Source organism: Gobio gobio (assembly GCF_949357685.1).
Source record: "Gobio gobio genome assembly, chromosome: 23".
In the NCBI taxonomy this organism is placed as follows: Eukaryota; Metazoa; Chordata; class Actinopteri; order Cypriniformes; family Gobionidae; genus Gobio; species Gobio gobio.
The window spans coordinates 42,760,963-42,779,181 of NC_137119.1; the positions used below are offsets into that span (position 1 = coordinate 42,760,963).

Consider the following 18,219-nt stretch of genomic DNA (forward strand, 5'->3'; position numbering starts at 1 on the left):
TAAATATATATATACACACAAACCTTTATGGTGACACTTTACAATAAGGTTCATTTGTTAACATTAACAAAGGTAAATAAATGCTTTATATGTGCAGTTCATTATTAGTTTATGTTAATTTCAACATTTACTAATGCGTTATTAAAATCTTGCTAACATTAGTTAATGCACTGTGAGCTAACATGAACAGACCTTTTTTTTTATGAGCTAGCGTTAACAAAGATGAACTAATGCTGAACAGAGGTGTTGTTCATGGTTAGCTCATGTTAACTAATGTTTACTAACACAACCTTATTGTAAAGTGTTACCAATTTTATGTTAGATGCAATTAATTTGACAGCTCTATCTATTATATATATATATATATATATATATATATGTACCATTTGAAACTTGGATATTCTGTCTTTTAAAAAGTTTACTTTTTAAGCTATAATATAATAATATGAAATAAATATTAGATAAGAAATAAAGTTAATTTAAAATTAAATCTTTTAATATATTTTTTGAATGTATACGTTTTTAGTACTCAATCACTATATATTTTATTTCAGTACTTTTCAGAATTTTTGTATTTGAAATAATTATAGCAAATGATAACACATCTCTCCAGGATTTATCATAGGGACATGCGAGTTGTTTGGACAACAAAGACACATCAAGATTGTAGAAAGTGTTAATAAAAGGAAAATGAAGAGGGAAAAAAGAAGTCAATCTATGATGCAAGATTAAAATAATTGGAGGGGGAAGGAGGGAGAGAGAGATGGTTGTGACAGAGGAAATGATGTTGTCATGAGCGCTGAAGTACCTGTATCATAACGGATTTTGTGGAAGGAGCCATAAAGTTTGTGCATGAGAAGAGAAGAGAGCATTCAACAGCACTGAGCCGTAAGGACACACACTTCTCATCTCCTCTACCTAATGTCTTCATGTTTGCTGCTGTAGTTGAGCCTGAAATCTTCTTCATCCACAGATGTCCATCTCCGACAGCTCCCCTTCCTCCATCTGCATGTTCACACTCCATCATCCGCCCTCCAGCTCTCCGGACGGGACTCTGGACCCCGGCTCCTCTGGTCAGATGCCTCAGATGGACGGCGGTGTGTATGGTCAGCCCATGGGCTTCCCCAAGACGCCGGACAGCCGGAACATGGAGCAGATGATGGGTTTGGGTTACCTGCCATATCCCTCCTGTCTGAACGGCCCCAACACAGAGCGAAGCGCGCAGCAGAGTCACGGCGCGCCACAGGTAACGCCACACACACACACACACACACACACACACACACACACACACACACACACACACACACACACACACACACACACACACACACACACACACACACACACACACACACACACACACACCTCCACCTCCTGGTGTCTGGAAATAACTGGATGTTTCTGGCATTATGGCTAATATGACAAACTGATGAATACATTTAAATATTACATGCAACTTAGCAGTAAACAATACACCTTTGTTTAAGGGTAAAGTTGTGGTGGTGTGGGTAAGTTTAAGGGTAAAGTTAGGGACAGGTGTGGGTCAGTTTAAGGGTAAAGTTAGGGACAGGTGTGGGTCAGTTTAAGGGTAAAGTTAGGGACAGGTGTGGGTCAGTTTAAGGGTAAAGTTAGGGACAGGTGTGGGTCAGTTTAAGGGTAAAGTTAGGGACAGGTGTGGTGGTTTGAGTAAGTTTAAGGGTAAAGTTAGGAACAGGTGTTGGGGTATGAGTAAGTTTAAGGGTAAAGTTAGTGACAGTTGTGGTGGTGTCTGTAAGTTTAAGGGTAAAGTTAGTGACAGTTGTGGTGTGGGGGTATGAGTAAGTTTAAGGGTAAAGTTAGTGACAGTTGTGGTGGTGTGGGTAAGTTTAAGGGTAAAGTTAGGGACAGGTGTGGTGGTATGAGTAAGTTTAAGGGTAAAGTTAGTGACAGTTGTGGTGGTGTGGGTAAGTTTAAGGGTAAAGTTAGGGACAGGTGTGGTGGTATGAGTAAGTTTAAGGGTAAAGTTAGGGACAGGTGTGGTGGTATGAGTAAGTTTAAGGGTAAAGTTAGAGACAGGTGTGGTGGTTAGAGTAAGTTTAAGGGTAAAGTTAGGGACAGGTGTGGTGGTTTGAGTAAGTTTAAGGGTAAAGTTAGAGACAGGTGTGGTGGTTAGAGTAAGTTTAAGGGTAAAGTTAGGGACAGGTGTGGTGGTTTGAGTAAGTTTAAGGGTAAAGTTAGGGACAGGTGTGGTGGTTTGAGTAAGTTTAAGGGTAAAGTTAGGGACCGGTGTGATGGTGTGGGTAAGTTTAAGTGTAAAGTTAGGGACAGGTGTAGTGTGGGGGTATGGGTAAGTTTAAGGGTAAAGTTAGGGACATAAGGGGTGGTTTGAGTAAGTTTAAGGGTAAAGTTAAGGACAGGTGTGGTGTGGGGGTATGGGTAAGTTAAAGTGTAAAGTTAGGGACAGGTGTGGTGGTTTGAGTAAGTTTAAGGGTAAAGTTGGGGACAGGTGTGGTGTGGGGGTATGAGTGAGTTTAAGGGTAAAGTTAGAGACAGTTGTGGTGGTGTGGGTAAGTTTAAGGGTAAAGTTAGGAACAGGTGTGGTGGTGTGGGTAAGTTTAAGGGTAAAGTTAGGAACAGGTGTTGGGGTATGAGTAAGTTTAAGGGTAAAGTTAGTGACAGTTGTGGTGGTGTGGGTAAGTTTAAGGGTAAAGTTAGGGACAGGTGTGGTGGTATGAGTAAGTTTAAGGGTAAAGTTAGTGACAGTTGTGGTGGTGTGGGTAAGTTTAAGGGTAAAGTTAGGGACAGGTGTGGTGGTATGAGTAAGTTTAAGGGTAAAGTTAGTGACAGTTGTGGTGGTGTGGGTAAGTTTAAGGGTAAAGTTAGTGACAGTTGTGGTGGTGTCTGTAAGTTTAAGGGTAAAGTTAGTGACAGTTGTGGTGTGGGGGTATGAGTAAGTTTAAGGGTAAAGTTAGTGACAGTTGTGGTGGTGTGGGTAAGTTTAAGGGTAAAGTTAGGGACAGGTGTGGGTCAGTTTAAGGGTAAAGTTAGGGACAGGTGTGGGTCAGTTTAAGGGTAAAGTTAGGGACAGGTGTGGTGGTTTGAGTAAGTTTAAGGGTAAAGTTAGGAACAGGTGTTGGGGTATGAGTAAGTTTAAGGGTAAAGTTAGTGACAGTTGTGGTGGTGTCTGTAAGTTTAAGGGTAAAGTTAGTGACAGTTGTGGTGTGGGGGTATGAGTAAGTTTAAGGGTAAAGTTAGTGACAGTTGTGGTGGTGTGGGTAAGTTTAAGGGTAAAGTTAGGGACAGGTGTGGTGGTATGAGTAAGTTTAAGGGTAAAGTTAGTGACAGTTGTGGTGGTGTGGGTAAGTTTAAGGGTAAAGTTAGGGACAGGTGTGGTGGTATGAGTAAGTTTAAGGGTAAAGTTAGGGACAGGTGTGGTGGTATGAGTAAGTTTAAGGGTAAAGTTAGAGACAGGTGTGGTGGTTAGAGTAAGTTTAAGGGTAAAGTTAGGGACAGGTGTGGTGGTTTGAGTAAGTTTAAGGGTAAAGTTAGAGACAGGTGTGGTGGTTAGAGTAAGTTTAAGGGTAAAGTTAGGGACAGGTGTGGTGGTTTGAGTAAGTTTAAGGGTAAAGTTAGGGACAGGTGTGGTGGTTTGAGTAAGTTTAAGGGTAAAGTTAGGGACCGGTGTGATGGTGTGGGTAAGTTTAAGTGTAAAGTTAGGGACAGGTGTAGTGTGGGGGTATGGGTAAGTTTAAGGGTAAAGTTAGGGACATAAGGGGTGGTTTGAGTAAGTTTAAGGGTAAAGTTAAGGACAGGTGTGGTGTGGGGGTATGGGTAAGTTAAAGTGTAAAGTTAGGGACAGGTGTGGTGGTTTGAGTAAGTTTAAGGGTAAAGTTGGGGACAGGTGTGGTGTGGGGGTATGAGTGAGTTTAAGGGTAAAGTTAGAGACAGTTGTGGTGGTGTGGGTAAGTTTAAGGGTAAAGTTAGGAACAGGTGTGGTGGTGTGGGTAAGTTTAAGGGTAAAGTTAGGAACAGGTGTTGGGGTATGAGTAAGTTTAAGGGTAAAGTTAGTGACAGTTGTGGTGGTGTGGGTAAGTTTAAGGGTAAAGTTAGGGACAGGTGTGGTGGTATGAGTAAGTTTAAGGGTAAAGTTAGTGACAGTTGTGGTGGTGTGGGTAAGTTTAAGGGTAAAGTTAGGGACAGGTGTGGTGGTATGAGTAAGTTTAAGGGTAAAGTTAGTGACAGTTGTGGTGGTGTGGGTAAGTTTAAGGGTAAAGTTAGGGACAGGTGTGGTGGTATGAGTAAGTTTAAGGGTAAAGTTAGAGACAGGTGTGGTGGTTTGAGTAAGTTTAAGGGTAAAGTTAGGGACAGGTGTGGTGGTTTGAGTAAGTTTAAGGGTAAAGTTAGGGACAGGTGTGGTGTGGGGGTATGAGTAAGTTTAAGGGTAAAGTTAGTGACGTGTGGTGGTATGGGTAAGTTTAAGTGTAAAGTTAGGGACAGGTGTGGTGGTTTGAGTAAGTTTAAGGGTAAAGTTAGGGACAGGTGTGGTGTGGGGGTATGAGTAAGTTTAAGGGTAAAGTTAGAGACAGGTGTGGTGGTATGGGTAAGTTTAAGGGTAAAGTTAGGGACAGGTGTGGTGGTATAGGTAAGTTTAAGGGTAAAGTTAGAGACAGGTGTGGTGGTATGGGTAAGTTTAAGGGTAAAGTTAGGGACAGGTGTGGTGGTATAGGTAAGTTTAAGGGTAAAGTTAGGGAGAGGTGTGGTGGTGTGGGTAAGTTTAAGGGTAAAGTTAGGGACAGGTGTGGTGGTATGAGTAAGTTTAAGTGTAAAGTTAGTGACAGGTGTGGTGGTATGGGTAAGTTTAAGGGTAAAGTTAGGGACAAATGGGGTGGTTTGAGTAAGTTTAATGGTAAAGTTAGGGACAGGTGTGGTTGTGTGGGTAAGTTTAAGGGTAAAGTTAGGGACAGGTGTGGTGGTGTGGGTAAGTTTAAGGGTAAAGTTAGGGACAGGTGTGGTGGTATGGGTAAGTTTAAGGGTAAAGTTAGGGACATTAGTGGTGGTGTGGGTAAGTTTAAGGGTAAAGTTAGGGATATTAGTGGTGGTGTGGGTAAGTTTAAGGGTAAAGTTAGGGACAGGTGTGGTGGTATGGGTAAGTTTAAGGGTAAAGTTAGGGACAGGTGTGGTGGTATGGGTAAGTTTAAGGGTAAAGTTAGGGACATTAGTGGTGGTGTGGGTAAGTTTAAGGGTAAAGTTAGGGACATTAGTGGTGGTGTGGGTAAGTTTAAGGGTAAAGTTAGGGACAGGTGTGGTGGTATGGGTAAGTTTAAGGGTAAAGTTAGGGACAGGTGTGGTGGTGTGGGTAAGTTTAAGGGTAAAGTTAGGGACATTAGTGGGGGTGTGGGTAAGTTTAAGGGTAAAGTTAGGGACAGGTGTGGTGGTATGGGTATGTTTAAGGGTAAAGTTAGGGACAGGTGTGGTGGTGTGGGTAAGTTTAAGGGTAAAGTTAGGGACAGGTGTGGTGTTATGAGTAAGTTTAAGGGTAAAGTTAGAGACAGGTGTGGTGGTATGGGTAAGTTTAAGGGTAAAGTTAGGAACAGGTGTGGTGGTATGGGTAAGTTTAAGGGTAAAGTTAGGGACATAAGGGGTGGTTTGAGTAAGTTTAAGGGTAAAGTTAGGGACAGGTGTGGTGTGGGGGTATGAGTAAGTTTAAGGGTAGAGTTAGGGACAGGTGTGGTGGTGTGGGTAAGTTTAAGGGTAAAGTTAGGGACAGGTGTGGTGGTGTGGGTAAGTTTAAGGGTAAAGTTAGGGACAGGTGTGGTGGTATGAGTAAGTTTAAGGGTAAAGTTAGAGACAGGTGTGGTGTGGGGGTAAGTTTAAGGGTAAAGTTAGGGACAGGTGTGGTGGTATGGGTAAGTTTAAGGGTAAAGTTAGGGACAGGTGTGGTGGTGTGGGTAAGTTTAAGGGTAAAGTTAGGGACAGGTGTGGTGGTATGATTAAGTTTAAGGGTAAAGTTAGAGACGGGTGTGGTGGTATGGGTAAGTTTAAGGGTAAAGTTAGGGACAGGTGTGGTGGTATGGGTAAGTTTAAGGGTAAAGTTAGGGACATTAGTGGTGGTGTGGGTAAGTTTAAGGGTAAAGTTAGGGACATTAGTGGTGGTGTGGGTAAGTTTAAGGGTAAAGTTAGGGACAGGTGTGGTGGTATGGGTAAGTTTAAGGGTAAAGTTAGGGACAGGTGTGGTGGTATGGGTAAGTTTAAGGGTAAAGTTAGGGACATTAGTGGTGGTGTGGGTAAGTTTAAAGGTAAAGTTAGGGACAGGTGTGGTGGTATGAGTAAATTTAAGGGTAGAGTTAGGGACAGGTGTGGTGGTATGAGTAAGTTTAAGGGTAAAGTTAGAGACAGGTGTGGTGGTATGGGTAAGTTTAAGGGTAAAGGTAGGGACAGGTGTGGTGGTATGGGTAAGTTTAAGGGTAAAGTTAGGGACATAAGGGGTGGTTTGAGTAAGTTTAAGGGTAAAGTTAGGGACAGGTGTGGTGTGGGGGTATGAGTAAGTTTAAGGGTAGAGTTAGGGACAGGTGTGGTGGTGTGGGTAAGTTTAAGGGTAAAGTTAGGGACAGGTGTGGTGGTGTGGGTAAGTTTAAGGGTAAAGTTAGGGACAGGTGTGGTGGTATGAGTAAGTTTAAGGGTAAAGTTAGAGACAGGTGTGGTGTGGGGGTAAGTTTAAGGGTAAAGTTAGGGACAGGTGTGGTGGTATGGGTAAGTTTAAGGTTAAAGTTAGGGACAGGTGTGGTGGTGTGGGTAAGTTTAAGGGTAAAGTTAGGGACAGGTGTGGTGGTATGAGTAAGTTTAAGGGTAAAGTTAGAGACAGGTGTGGTGGTATGGGTAAGTTTAAGGGTAAAGTTAGAGACAGGTGTGGTGTTATGGGTAATTTTAAGGGTAAAGTTAGGGCCAGGTGTGGTGGTGTGGGTCAGTTTAAGGGTAAAATTAGGGACAGGTGTGGTGGTGTGGGTAAGTTTAAGGGTAAAGTTAGGGACAGGTGTGGTGTGTGGGTCAGTTTAAGGGTAAAATTAGGGACAGCTGTGGTGGTATGGGTAAGTTTAAGGGTAAAGTTAGGGACAGGTGTGGTGTGTGGGTCAGTTTAAGGGTAAAATTAAGGACAGGTGTGGTGGTATGGGTAAGTTTAAGGGTAAAGTTAGGGACAGGTGCGGTGGTGTGGGTCAGTTTAAGGGTAAAGTTAGGGACAGGTGTGGTGTGTGGGTCAGTTTAAGGGTAAAATTAGGGACAGGTGTGGTGTGTGGGTCAGTTTAAGGGTAACGTTAGGGACAGGTGTGGTGTGTGGGTCAGTTTAAGGGTAAAGTTAGGGACAGGTGTGGTGGTGTGGGTCAGTTTAAGGGTAAAGTTAGGGACAGGTGTGGTGTGTGGGTCAGTTTAAGGGTAACGTTAGGGACAGGTGTGGTGTGTGGGTAAGTTTAAGGGTAAAGTTAGGGCCAGGTGTGGTGGTGTGGGTCAGTTTAAGGGTAAAGTTAGGGACAGGTGTGGTGTGTGGGTCAGTTTAAGGGTAACGTTAGGGACAGGTGTGGTGGTGTGGGTCAGTTTAAGGGTAAAGTTAGGGACAGGTGTGGTGGTATGGGTCAGTTTAAGGGTAAAATTAGGGCCAGGTGTGGTGGTGTGGGTCAGTTTAAGGGTAAAGTTAGGGACAGGTGTGGTGGTGTGGGTAAGTTTAAGGGTAAAGTTAGGGACAGGTGTGGTGTGTGGGTCAGTTTAAGGGTAAAGTTAGGGACGGGTGTGGTGTGTGGGTCAGTTTAAGGGTAAAGTTAGGGACAGGTGTGGTGTGTGGGTCAGTTTAAGGGTAAAGTTAGGGACAGGTGTGGTGTGTGGGTAAGTTTAAGGGTAAAGTTAGGGACAGGTGTGGTGTGTGGGTCAGTTTAAGGGTAAAGTTAGGGACAGGTGTGGTGGTGTGGGTCAGTTTAAGGGTAAAGTTAGGGACAGGTGTGGTGTGTGGGTCAGTTTAAGGGTAAAGTTAGGGACAGGTGTGGTGTGTGGGTAAGTTTAAGGGTAAAGTTAGGGACAGGTGTGGTGTGTGGGTCAGTTTAAGGGTAAAGTTAGGGACAGGTGTGGTGTGTGGGTCAGTTTAAGGGTAAAGTTAGGGACAGGTGTGGTGTGTGGGTAAGTTTAAGGGTAAAGTTAGGGACAGGTGTGGTGTGTGTGTCAGTTTAAGGGTAAAGTTAGGGACAGGTGTGGTGGTGTGGGTAAGTTTAAGGGTAAAGTTAGGGACAGGTGTGGTGGTGTGGGTAAGTTTAAGGGTAAAGTTAGGGACAGGTGTGGTGTGTGGGTCAGTTTAAGGGTAAAGTTAGGGACAGGTGTGGTGTGTGGGTCAGTTTAAGGGTAAAGTTAGGGACAGGTGTGGTGTGTGGGTCAGTTTAAGGGTAAAGTTAGGGACAGGTGTGGTGTGTGGGTAAGTTTAAGGGTAAAGTTAGGGACAGGTGTGGTGTGTGGGTCAGTTTAAGGGTAAAGTTAGGGACAGATGTGGTGTGTGGGTCAGTTTAAGGGTAAAGTTAGGGACGATGTGGTGGTGTGGGTCAGTTTAAGGGTAAAGTTAGGGACAGGTGTGGTGGTATAGGTAAGTTTAAGGGTAAGGTTAGGGACAGGTGTGGTGGTGTGGCTAAGTTTAAGGGTAAAGTTAGGGACAGGTGTGGTGGTGTGGGTAAGTTTAAGGGTAAAGTTAGGAACAGGTGTGGTGGTGTGGGTAAGTTTAAGGGTAACGTTAGTGACAGGTGTGGTGGTGTGGGTCAGTTTAAAGGTAACGTTAGGGACAGGTGTGGTGGTGTGGGTAAGTTTAAGGTTAACGTTAGTGACAGGTGTGGTGGTGTGGGTAAGTTTAAGGGTAAAGTTAGGGACAGGTGTGGTGGTGTGGGTAAGTTTAAGGGTAAAGTTAGGGACATTAGTGGTGGTTTGAGTAAGTTTAAGGGTAAAGTTAGGGACATTAGTGGTGGTTTGAGTAAGTTTAAGGGTAAAGTTTGGGACATTAGTGGTGGTTTGAGTAAGTTTAAGGGTAAAGTTAGGGACAGGTGTGGTGGTGTGAATAAGTTTAAGGGTAAAGTTAGGGACAGGTGTGGTGGTGTGGGTAAGTTTAAGGGTAAAGTTTGGGACATTAGTGGTGGTTTGAGTAAGTTTAAGGGTAAAGTTTGGGACATTAGTGGTGGTTTGAGTAAGTTTAAGGGTAAAGTTAGGGACAGGTGTGGTGGTGTGAATAAGTTTAAGGGTAAAGGTAGGGACATTGGTGGTTTGAGTAAGTTTAAGGGTAAAGTTAGTGACAGGTGTGGGGGTTTGAGTAAGTTTAAGGGTAAAGTTAGTGACAGGTGTGGTGGTATGAGTAAGTTTAAGGGTAAAGGAAGGGACAGGTGTGGTGGTGTGGGTAAGTTTAAGGGTAAAGTTAGGAATAGGTGTGGTGGTATGGGTAAGTTTAAGGGTAAAGTTAGGAACAGGTGTGGTGGTATGGGTAAGTTTAAGGGTAAAGTTTGGAACAGGTGTGGTGGTGTGGGTAAGTTTAAGGGTAAAGTTTGGAACAGGTGTGGTGTGTGGGTCAGTTTAAGGGTAAAGTTAGTGACAGGTGTGGTGGTGTGGGTAAGTTTAAGGGTAAAGGAAGGGACAGGTGTGGTGGTGTGGGTAAGTTTAAGGGTAAAGTTAGGAATAGGTGTGGTGGTATGGGTAAGTTTAAGGGTAAAGTTTGGAACAGGTGTGGTGGTGTGGGTAAGTTTAAGGGTAAAGTTAAGGACAGGTGTGGTGTGGGGGTATGAGTAAGTTTAAGGGTAAAGTTAGGGACAGGTGTGGTGGTATGGGTAAGTTTAAGGGTAAAGTTAGGGACAGGTGTGGTGGTATGAATAAGTTTAAGGGTAAAGGTAGGGACATTAGTGGTGGTATGGGTAAGTTTAAGGGTAAAGTTAGGAACAGGTGTGGTGGGGTGGGTAAGTTTAAGGGTAAAGTTAGGAACAGGTGTGGTGGTATGGGTAAGTTTAAGGGTAAAGTTAGGGACAAGGTGTGGTGGTGTGGGTAAGTTTAAGGGTAAAGTTTGGAACAGGTGTGGTGGTATGGGTAAGTTTAAGGGTAAAGTTAGGGACAGGTGTGGTGGTATGGGTAAGTTTAAGGGTAAAGTTAGGGACATAAGGGGTGGTTTGAGTAAGTTTAAGGGTAAAGTTAGGGACAGGTGTGGTGTGGGGGTATGAGTAAGTTTAAGGGTAAAGTTAGGGACAGGTGTGGTGGTATGGGTAAGTTTAAGGGTAAAGTTAGGGACATAAGGGGTGGTTTGAGTAAGTTTAAGGGTAGAGTTAGGGACAGGTGTGGTGGTGTGGGTAAGTTTAAGGGTAAAGTTAGGGACAGGTGTGGTGGTGTGGGTAAGTTTAAGGGTAAAGTTAGGGACAGGTGTGGTGGTATGAGTAAGTTTAAGGGTAAAGTTAGAGACAGGTGTGGTGTGGGGGTCAGTTTAAGGGTAAAGTTAGGGCCAGGTGTGGTGTGTGGGTCAGTTTAAGGGTAAAATTAGGGACAGGTGTGGTGGTATGGGTAAGTTTAAGGGTAAAGTTAGGGCCAGGTGTGGTGGTATGGATCAGTTTAAGGGTAAAGTTAGGGCCAGGTGTGGTGTGTGGGTCAGTTTAAGGGTAAAATTAGGGACAGGTGTGGTGGTATGGGTAAGTTTAAGGGTAAAGTTAGGGCCAGGTGTGGTGGTATGGGTAAGTTTAAGGGTAAAGTTAGGGAAACTTACTCAAACCACCCCTTATGTCCCTAACTTTACCCTTAAACTTACCCATACCACCACACCTGTCCCTAACTTTACCCTTAAACTTACTCATACCCCCACACCACACCTTTCCCTAACTTTACCCTTAAACTTACTCAAACCACCCCTTATGTCCCTAACTTTACCCTTAAACTTACCCATACCACCACACCTGTTCCTAACTTTACCCTTAAACTTACCCATACCACCACACCTGTCCCTAACTTTACCCATAAACTGACCCACACACCACACCTGTCTCTAACTTTACCCTTAAACTGACCCACACCACCACACCTGTCCCTAACTTTACCCTTGAACTTACCCACACCACCACACGTCACTAACTTTACCCTTAAACTTACTCAAACCTCAAATAATGTCCCTAACTTTACCCTTAAACTTACTTATACCACCACACGTCCCTAACTTTACCCTTAAACTTACTCAAACCACCACTAATGTCCCTAACTTTATCCTTAAACTTACTCAAACCACCACTAATGTCCCTAACTTTACCCTTAAACTGACCCACACCACCACACCTGTCCCTAACTTTACCCTTAAACTTACCCATACCACCACACCTGTCCCTAACTTTACCCTTAAACTGACCCACACACCACACCTGTCCCTAACTTTACCCTTAAACTGACCCACACACCACACCTGTCCCTCACTTTACCCTTAAACTTACCCACACCACCACACCTGTCCCTAACGTTACCCTTAAACTGACCCACACACCACACCTGTCCCTAACTTTACCCTTAAACTGACCCACACCACCGCACCTGTCCCTAACTTTACCCTTAAACTTACCCACACCACCACACCTGTCCCTAACTTTACCCTTAAACTTACCCACACCACCACACCTGTCCCTAATTTTACCCTTAAACTGACCCACACCCCCGCACCTGTCCCTAACTTTACCCTTAAACTTACCCACACCACCACACCTGTCCCTAACTTTACCCTTAAACTTACCCACACCACCACACCTGTCCCTAACTTTACCCTTAAACTTACCCACACCACCACACCTGTCCCTAACTTTACCCTTAAACTTACCCACACCACCACACCTGTCCCTAATTTTACCCTTAAACTGACCCACACCACCACACCTGTCACTAACTTTACCCTTGAACTTACCCACACCACCACACGTCACTAACTTTACCCTTAAACTTACTCAAACCTCAAATAATGTCCCTAACTTTACCCTTAAACTTACTTATACCACCACACGTCCCTAACTTTACCCTTAAACTTACTCAAACCACCACTAATGTCCCTAACTTTACCCTTAAACTTACCCACACCACCACACCTGTCACTAACTTTATCCTTAAACTTACTCAAACCACCACTAATGTCCCTAACTTTACCCTTAAACTTACCCATACCACCACACCTGTCCCTAACTTTACCCTTAAACTGACCCACACACCACACCTGTCCCTAACTTTACCCTTAAACTTACTCATAACACCACACCTGTCCCTAACTTTACCCTTAAACTTACCCACACCACCACACCTGTCCCTAACGTTACCCTTAAACTGACCCACACACCACACCTGTCCCTAACTTTACCCTTAAACTGACCCACACCACCGCACCTGTCCCTAACTTTACCCTTAAACTTACCCACACCACCACACCTGTCCCTAACTTTACCCTTAAACTTACCCACACCACCACACCTGTCCCTAATTTTACCCTTAAACTTACCCACACCACCACACCTGTCCCTAATTTTACCCTTAAACTGACCCACACCACCGCACCTGTCCCTAACTTTACCCTTAAACTTACCCACACCACCACACCTGTCCCTAACTTTACCCTTAAACTTACCCACACCACCACACCTGTCCCTAACTTACCCACACCACCACACCTGTCCCTAACTTTACCCTTAAACTTACCCACACCACCACACCTGTCCCTAACTTACCCACACCACCACACCTGTCCCTAACTTTACCCTTAAACTGACCCACACACCACACCTGTCCCTAACTTTACCCTTAAACTGAACCACACACCACACCTTTCCCTAACTTTACCCTTAAACTTACCCACACCACCACACCTGTCCCTAACTTTACCCTTAAACTGACCCACACACCACACCTGTCCCTAACTTTACCCTTAAACTGAACCACACCACCACACCTGTCCCTAACGTTACCCTTAAACTGACCCACACACCACACCTGTCCCTAACTTTACCCTTAAACTGACCCACACCACCGCACCTGTCCCTAACTTTACCCTTAAACTTACCCACACCACCACACCTGTCCCTAACTTTACCCTTAAACTTACCCACACCACCACACCTGTCCCTAATTTTACCCTTAAACTTACCCACACCACCACACCTGTCCCTAATTTTACCCTTAAACTGACCCACACCACCGCACCTGTCCCTAACTTTACCCTTAAACTTACCCACACCACCACACCTGTCCCTAACTTTACCCTTAAACTTACCCACACCACCACACCTGTCCCTAACTTACCCACACCACCACACCTGTCCCTAACTTTACCCTTAAACTTACCCACACCACCACACCTGTCCCTAACTTACCCACACCACCACACCTGTCCCTAACTTTACCCTTAAACTGACCCACACACCACACCTGTCCCTAACTTTACCCTTAAACTGAACCACACACCACACTGGTGTGGGTAAGTTTAAGGGTAAAGTTAGGGACATTAGTGGAGGTTTGAGTAAGTTTAAGGGTAAAGTTAGGGACAGGTGTGGTGGTTTGAGTGTTAAGGGTATTTAATTTTGGTGTTTGTGACATCCCTACTGTTGAGTTTAAGTGACTTCTTACATTGCTACACTGATGACATTAGACAGAAACGAGCCAAAACCTGTTGGAATTAGCGGTGTTTGTTTGAATAGCTCTCACTGAACTTTGTCTTTTCTTTTCTCGGTGACCCTGCAAATCTATGGGAAGGATTTCTCCCAGTTTCTTCTTCCACCGCCAGTGTCCGCTCTCCGGCCGGCCGGGCAGAAGCGAGGCCTGAGGAAGGACAGCGTTGAGTATCGCATGCGCAGGGAGCGCAACAACATCGCCGTGAGGAAGAGCCGCGATAAAGCTCGCCGCCGCATCCAGCTCACCCAGCAGAGGGCGCTGCAGCTGCAGGACGAGAACCACCGGCTGCAGCTGCACATACAGCACCTGTCCCACGAGGTGGAGGCGCTCAGACACTATCTGTCACAGCGCCACCTACAGGCCAAAGAGCAGGACGCCGGAGGACAAGACACCTGCTGAGCCACTCCAGGTTCTGTTGATTCCATTCGTGACTTTCATGTCATTTCCCAAAGTGAACATCTACTGTGCTCTAGTCAGATCTCAGCTAGTTAAAGCGGGAATTTGCATTTGCATTACAGCAAATCAGGAAGTCTCATTTTAAATAAATAGTTCAATCTTGTAATTTGTTTATATTTCTCATGCCTGGTTTATTTTTTTGAAAGTCAATATGTATATAGACAATCATTAAAGTTTTGACTCAAATATTAATATGTAAATCTACCTTTCTTTATTTAATTCTCAAAAAGGTAACATTATTTAACTAATGATGAAAAGCGTTCATTTCAACATGTGCTAAAACAAAACAAGTTGTGTATGTTGATGAACGACATGAACGAACACTGAACAGTATTTTTATTAATTAAACGTTAACAAGACTAATAAATACAATAACAAATGTATTGCTCATTATTAGTTAATGCATTAACTCTAAAGAGGGTTAAATAAAACTACCCAGCAGGTTTGGGGCAAACATTTAACCCAACCACTGCACACTCTAAAAAATGCTGGGTTAAAAACAACCCAAGTTGGATTGAAAATGGACAAACCCGGCTATTGGGTTGTTTTAACCCAGTGTTTGGGTTAAATGTTTGCCCCAACCTTCTGGGTAGTTTTATTTAACCCAACTATTGTTTAAAAATTACTATATGGCTGGCTTAAAATGAACCCTAAATCAGACACATAATTACTTGAGGCAACAATAATAATTTACAACATTGTGTTAGCATGAGTTGAGTCAAGTAAAACTACCCAGCAGGTTGGGCAAACTTTTAACCCAACCACTGGGTTAGAACAACACAACTGCTGAGGTTAAACAACCTATTCACTGGGTTAAAACAACCCAACCTCTGGGTTAAAACAACTCAATCGCTGGGTTAAAACAACTCAACCGCTGGGTTAGAACAACACAATCGCTGGGTTAGAACAACACAATCGCTGGGTTAGAACAACACAATCGCTGGGTTAGAACAACACAATCGCTGGGTTAGAACAACTCAACCGCTGGGTTAAAACAACACAATCGCTGGGTTAGAACAACACAATCGCTGGGTTAGAACAACACAATCGCTGGGTTAGAACAACTCAACCGCTGGGTTAGAACAACACAATCGCTGGGTTAGAACAACACAATCGCTGGGTTAGAACAACACAACCGCTGGGTTAAAACAACTCAACCGCTGGGTTAAAACAACTCAACCGCTGGGTTAAAACAACACAACCGCTGGGTTAAAACAACTCAACCGCTGGGTTAAAACAACTCAACCGCTGGGTTAAAACAACACAACCGCTGGGTTAAAACAACTCAACCGCTGGGTTAAAACAACTCAACCGCTGGGTTAAAACAACTCAACCGCTGGGTTAGAACAACTCAACCGCTGGGTTAAAACAACACAACCGCTGGGTTAAAACAACACAACCGCTGGGTTAAAACAACTCAACCGCTGGGTTAAAACAACACAACCGCTGGGTTAAAACAACACAATCGCTGGGTTAGAACAACACAACCGCTGGGTTAAAACAACTCAACCGCTGGGTTAAAACAACTCAACCGCTGGGTTAAAACAACTCAACCGCTGGGTTAAAACAACTCAACCGCTGGGTTAAAACAACTCAACCGCTGGGTTAAAACAACACAATCGCTGGGTTAGAACAACACAACCGCTGGGTTAAAACAACTCAACCGCTGGGTTAAAACAACTCAACCGCTGGGTTAAAACAACTCAATCGCTGGGTTAAAACAACTCAACCGCTGGGTTAAAACAACCTATTCACTGGGTTAGAACAACACAATCGCTGGGTTAGAACAACACAACCGCTGGGTTAAAACAACTCAACCGCTGGGTTAAAACAACTCAACCGCTGGGTTAAAACAACTCAACCGCTGGGTTAAAACAACTCAATCGCTGGGTTAAAACAACCTATTCACTGGGTTAAAACAACCCAATCGCTGGGTTAGAACAACACAACCGCTGGGTTAAAACAACTCAACCGCTGGGTTAAAACAACTCAACCGCTGGGTTAAAACAACACAATCGCTGGGTTAGAACAACACAACCGCTGGGTTAAAACAACTCAACCGCTGGGTTAAAACAACACAATCGCTGGGTTAGAACAACACAATCGCTGGGTTAGAACAACACAACCGCTGGGTTAAAACAACTCAACCGCTGGGTTAAAACAACACAATCGCTGGGTTAGAACAACACAATCGCTGGGTTAGAACAACACAACCGCTGGGTTAAAACAACTCAACCGCTGGGTTAAAACAACTCAACCGCTGGTTTAAAACAACACAACCGCTGGGTTAAAACAACTCAACCGCTGGTTTAAAACAACTCAACCGCTGGGTTAAAACAACTCAACCGCTGGGTTAAAACAACACAATCGCTGGGTTAGAACAACACAACCGCTGGGTTAAAACAACTCAACCGCTGGGTTAAAACAACTCAACCGCTGGTTTAAAACAACACAACCGCTGGGTTAAAACAACTCAACCGCTGGGTTAAAACAACTCAACCGCTGGGTTAAAACAACACAACCGCTGGGTTAAAACAACACAACCGCTGGGTTAAAACAACTCAACCGCTGGGTTAGAACAACACAATCGCTGGGTTAAAACAAGACTTTCTGGGTTAAAACTCACTGACTTTGTCCATAGTCCAGCCAACTTGGGTTGTTTTTAACCCAGCATTTCTTGCATGAATGTTCAGCCGTGTGATGTTATCGTTGGAGAATATAATGGGATCGGGGAACAGAAGATTGTGCTAATTCGGAACTTTTGATTGGAGCTGCTGTTTCAAACCAACATGCAAAACCACAGGCCTTGTGACACACGATTTCAAAACTAAATGATCCCAAAAACCGTGACACAGACGGCCTCCTTTCACATGCCAAATCCAGCGCGTTTGATGAAATGCCTTTATCTGGTCAATCTGCATTGATTGCCAACAGGCGAGTGTGAAGCGGGTGCGATGACGCGGGTGTTTGAGCTCAGGCCGAGCTTCAGTGGGACGGAGGGATTTCATCACCCTGGGGCAGTTTAGCATCACCTCAGGGGCTCTGGGCTCTCACTGATAGCGGGTGGGAAGTGGAGGAGCTGGCTTATCTAGTTAACAGCAGATGACTGCGGCTGATAACACACACTGACTGCTATTGAAAACACAACATTCATTAATTCACACAACTGTTGATGTTTGTGTGTTGTAACTTGATTCCGTATGGCTGTGGAGCAATCTGCGGTCCCAGACCTGAAATCTGCCACAGGGTTAGGAAAGAGTGTGTTTCAACGGAGGCTCTGTTACTCAACAGTGCAAGAGGACAGGCAGAGATCCAAACACACAACACCTGAACACTCACACACACTTACAACACACACAGAGATCCAAACACACAACACCTGAACACTCACACACACTTACAACACACACAGAGATCCAAACACACAACACCTGAACACTCACACACACTTACAACACACACGGAGATCCAAACACACAACACCTGAACACTCACACACACTTACAACACACACAGAGATCCAAACACACAACACCTGAACACTCACACACACTTACAACACACACAGAGATCCAAACACACAACACCTGAACACTCACACACACTTACAACACACACAGAGATCCAAACACACAACACCTGAACACTCACACACACTTACAACGCACACAGAGATCCAAACACACAACACCTGAACACTCACACACACTTACAACACACACAGAGATCCAAACACACAACACCTGAACACTCACACACACTTACAACACACACAGAGATCCAAACACACAACACCTGAACACTCACACACACTTACAACACACACAGAGATCCAAACACACAACACCTGAACACTCACACACACTTACAACGCACACAGAGATCCAAACACACAACACCTGAACACTCACACACACTTACAACGCACACAGAGATCCAAACACACAACACCTGAACACTCACACACACTTACAACGCACACAGAGATCCAAACACACAACACCTGAACACTCACACACACTTACAACACACACAGAGATCCAAACACACAACACCTGAACACTCACACACACTTACAACGCACACAGAGATCCAAACACACAACACCTG

At 44.3% G+C, this 18,219-nt stretch overlaps 1 protein-coding gene across 1 annotated transcript; it reads left to right on the forward strand.

Moving 5' to 3' along the window:
• Positions 1-973: 973 nt before the first annotated feature.
• cebp1 (CCAAT/enhancer binding protein (C/EBP) 1) lies at positions 974-14,052 on the forward strand (the record flags this gene model as incomplete). Its single annotated transcript, XM_079806848.1, has 2 exons — positions 974-1,246; positions 13,735-14,052. 2 exons carry the CDS (start codon positions 974-976, stop codon positions 14,050-14,052), a joined length of 591 nt encoding a protein of 196 aa, XP_079662974.1.
• Positions 14,053-18,219: the final 4,167 nt, after the last annotated feature.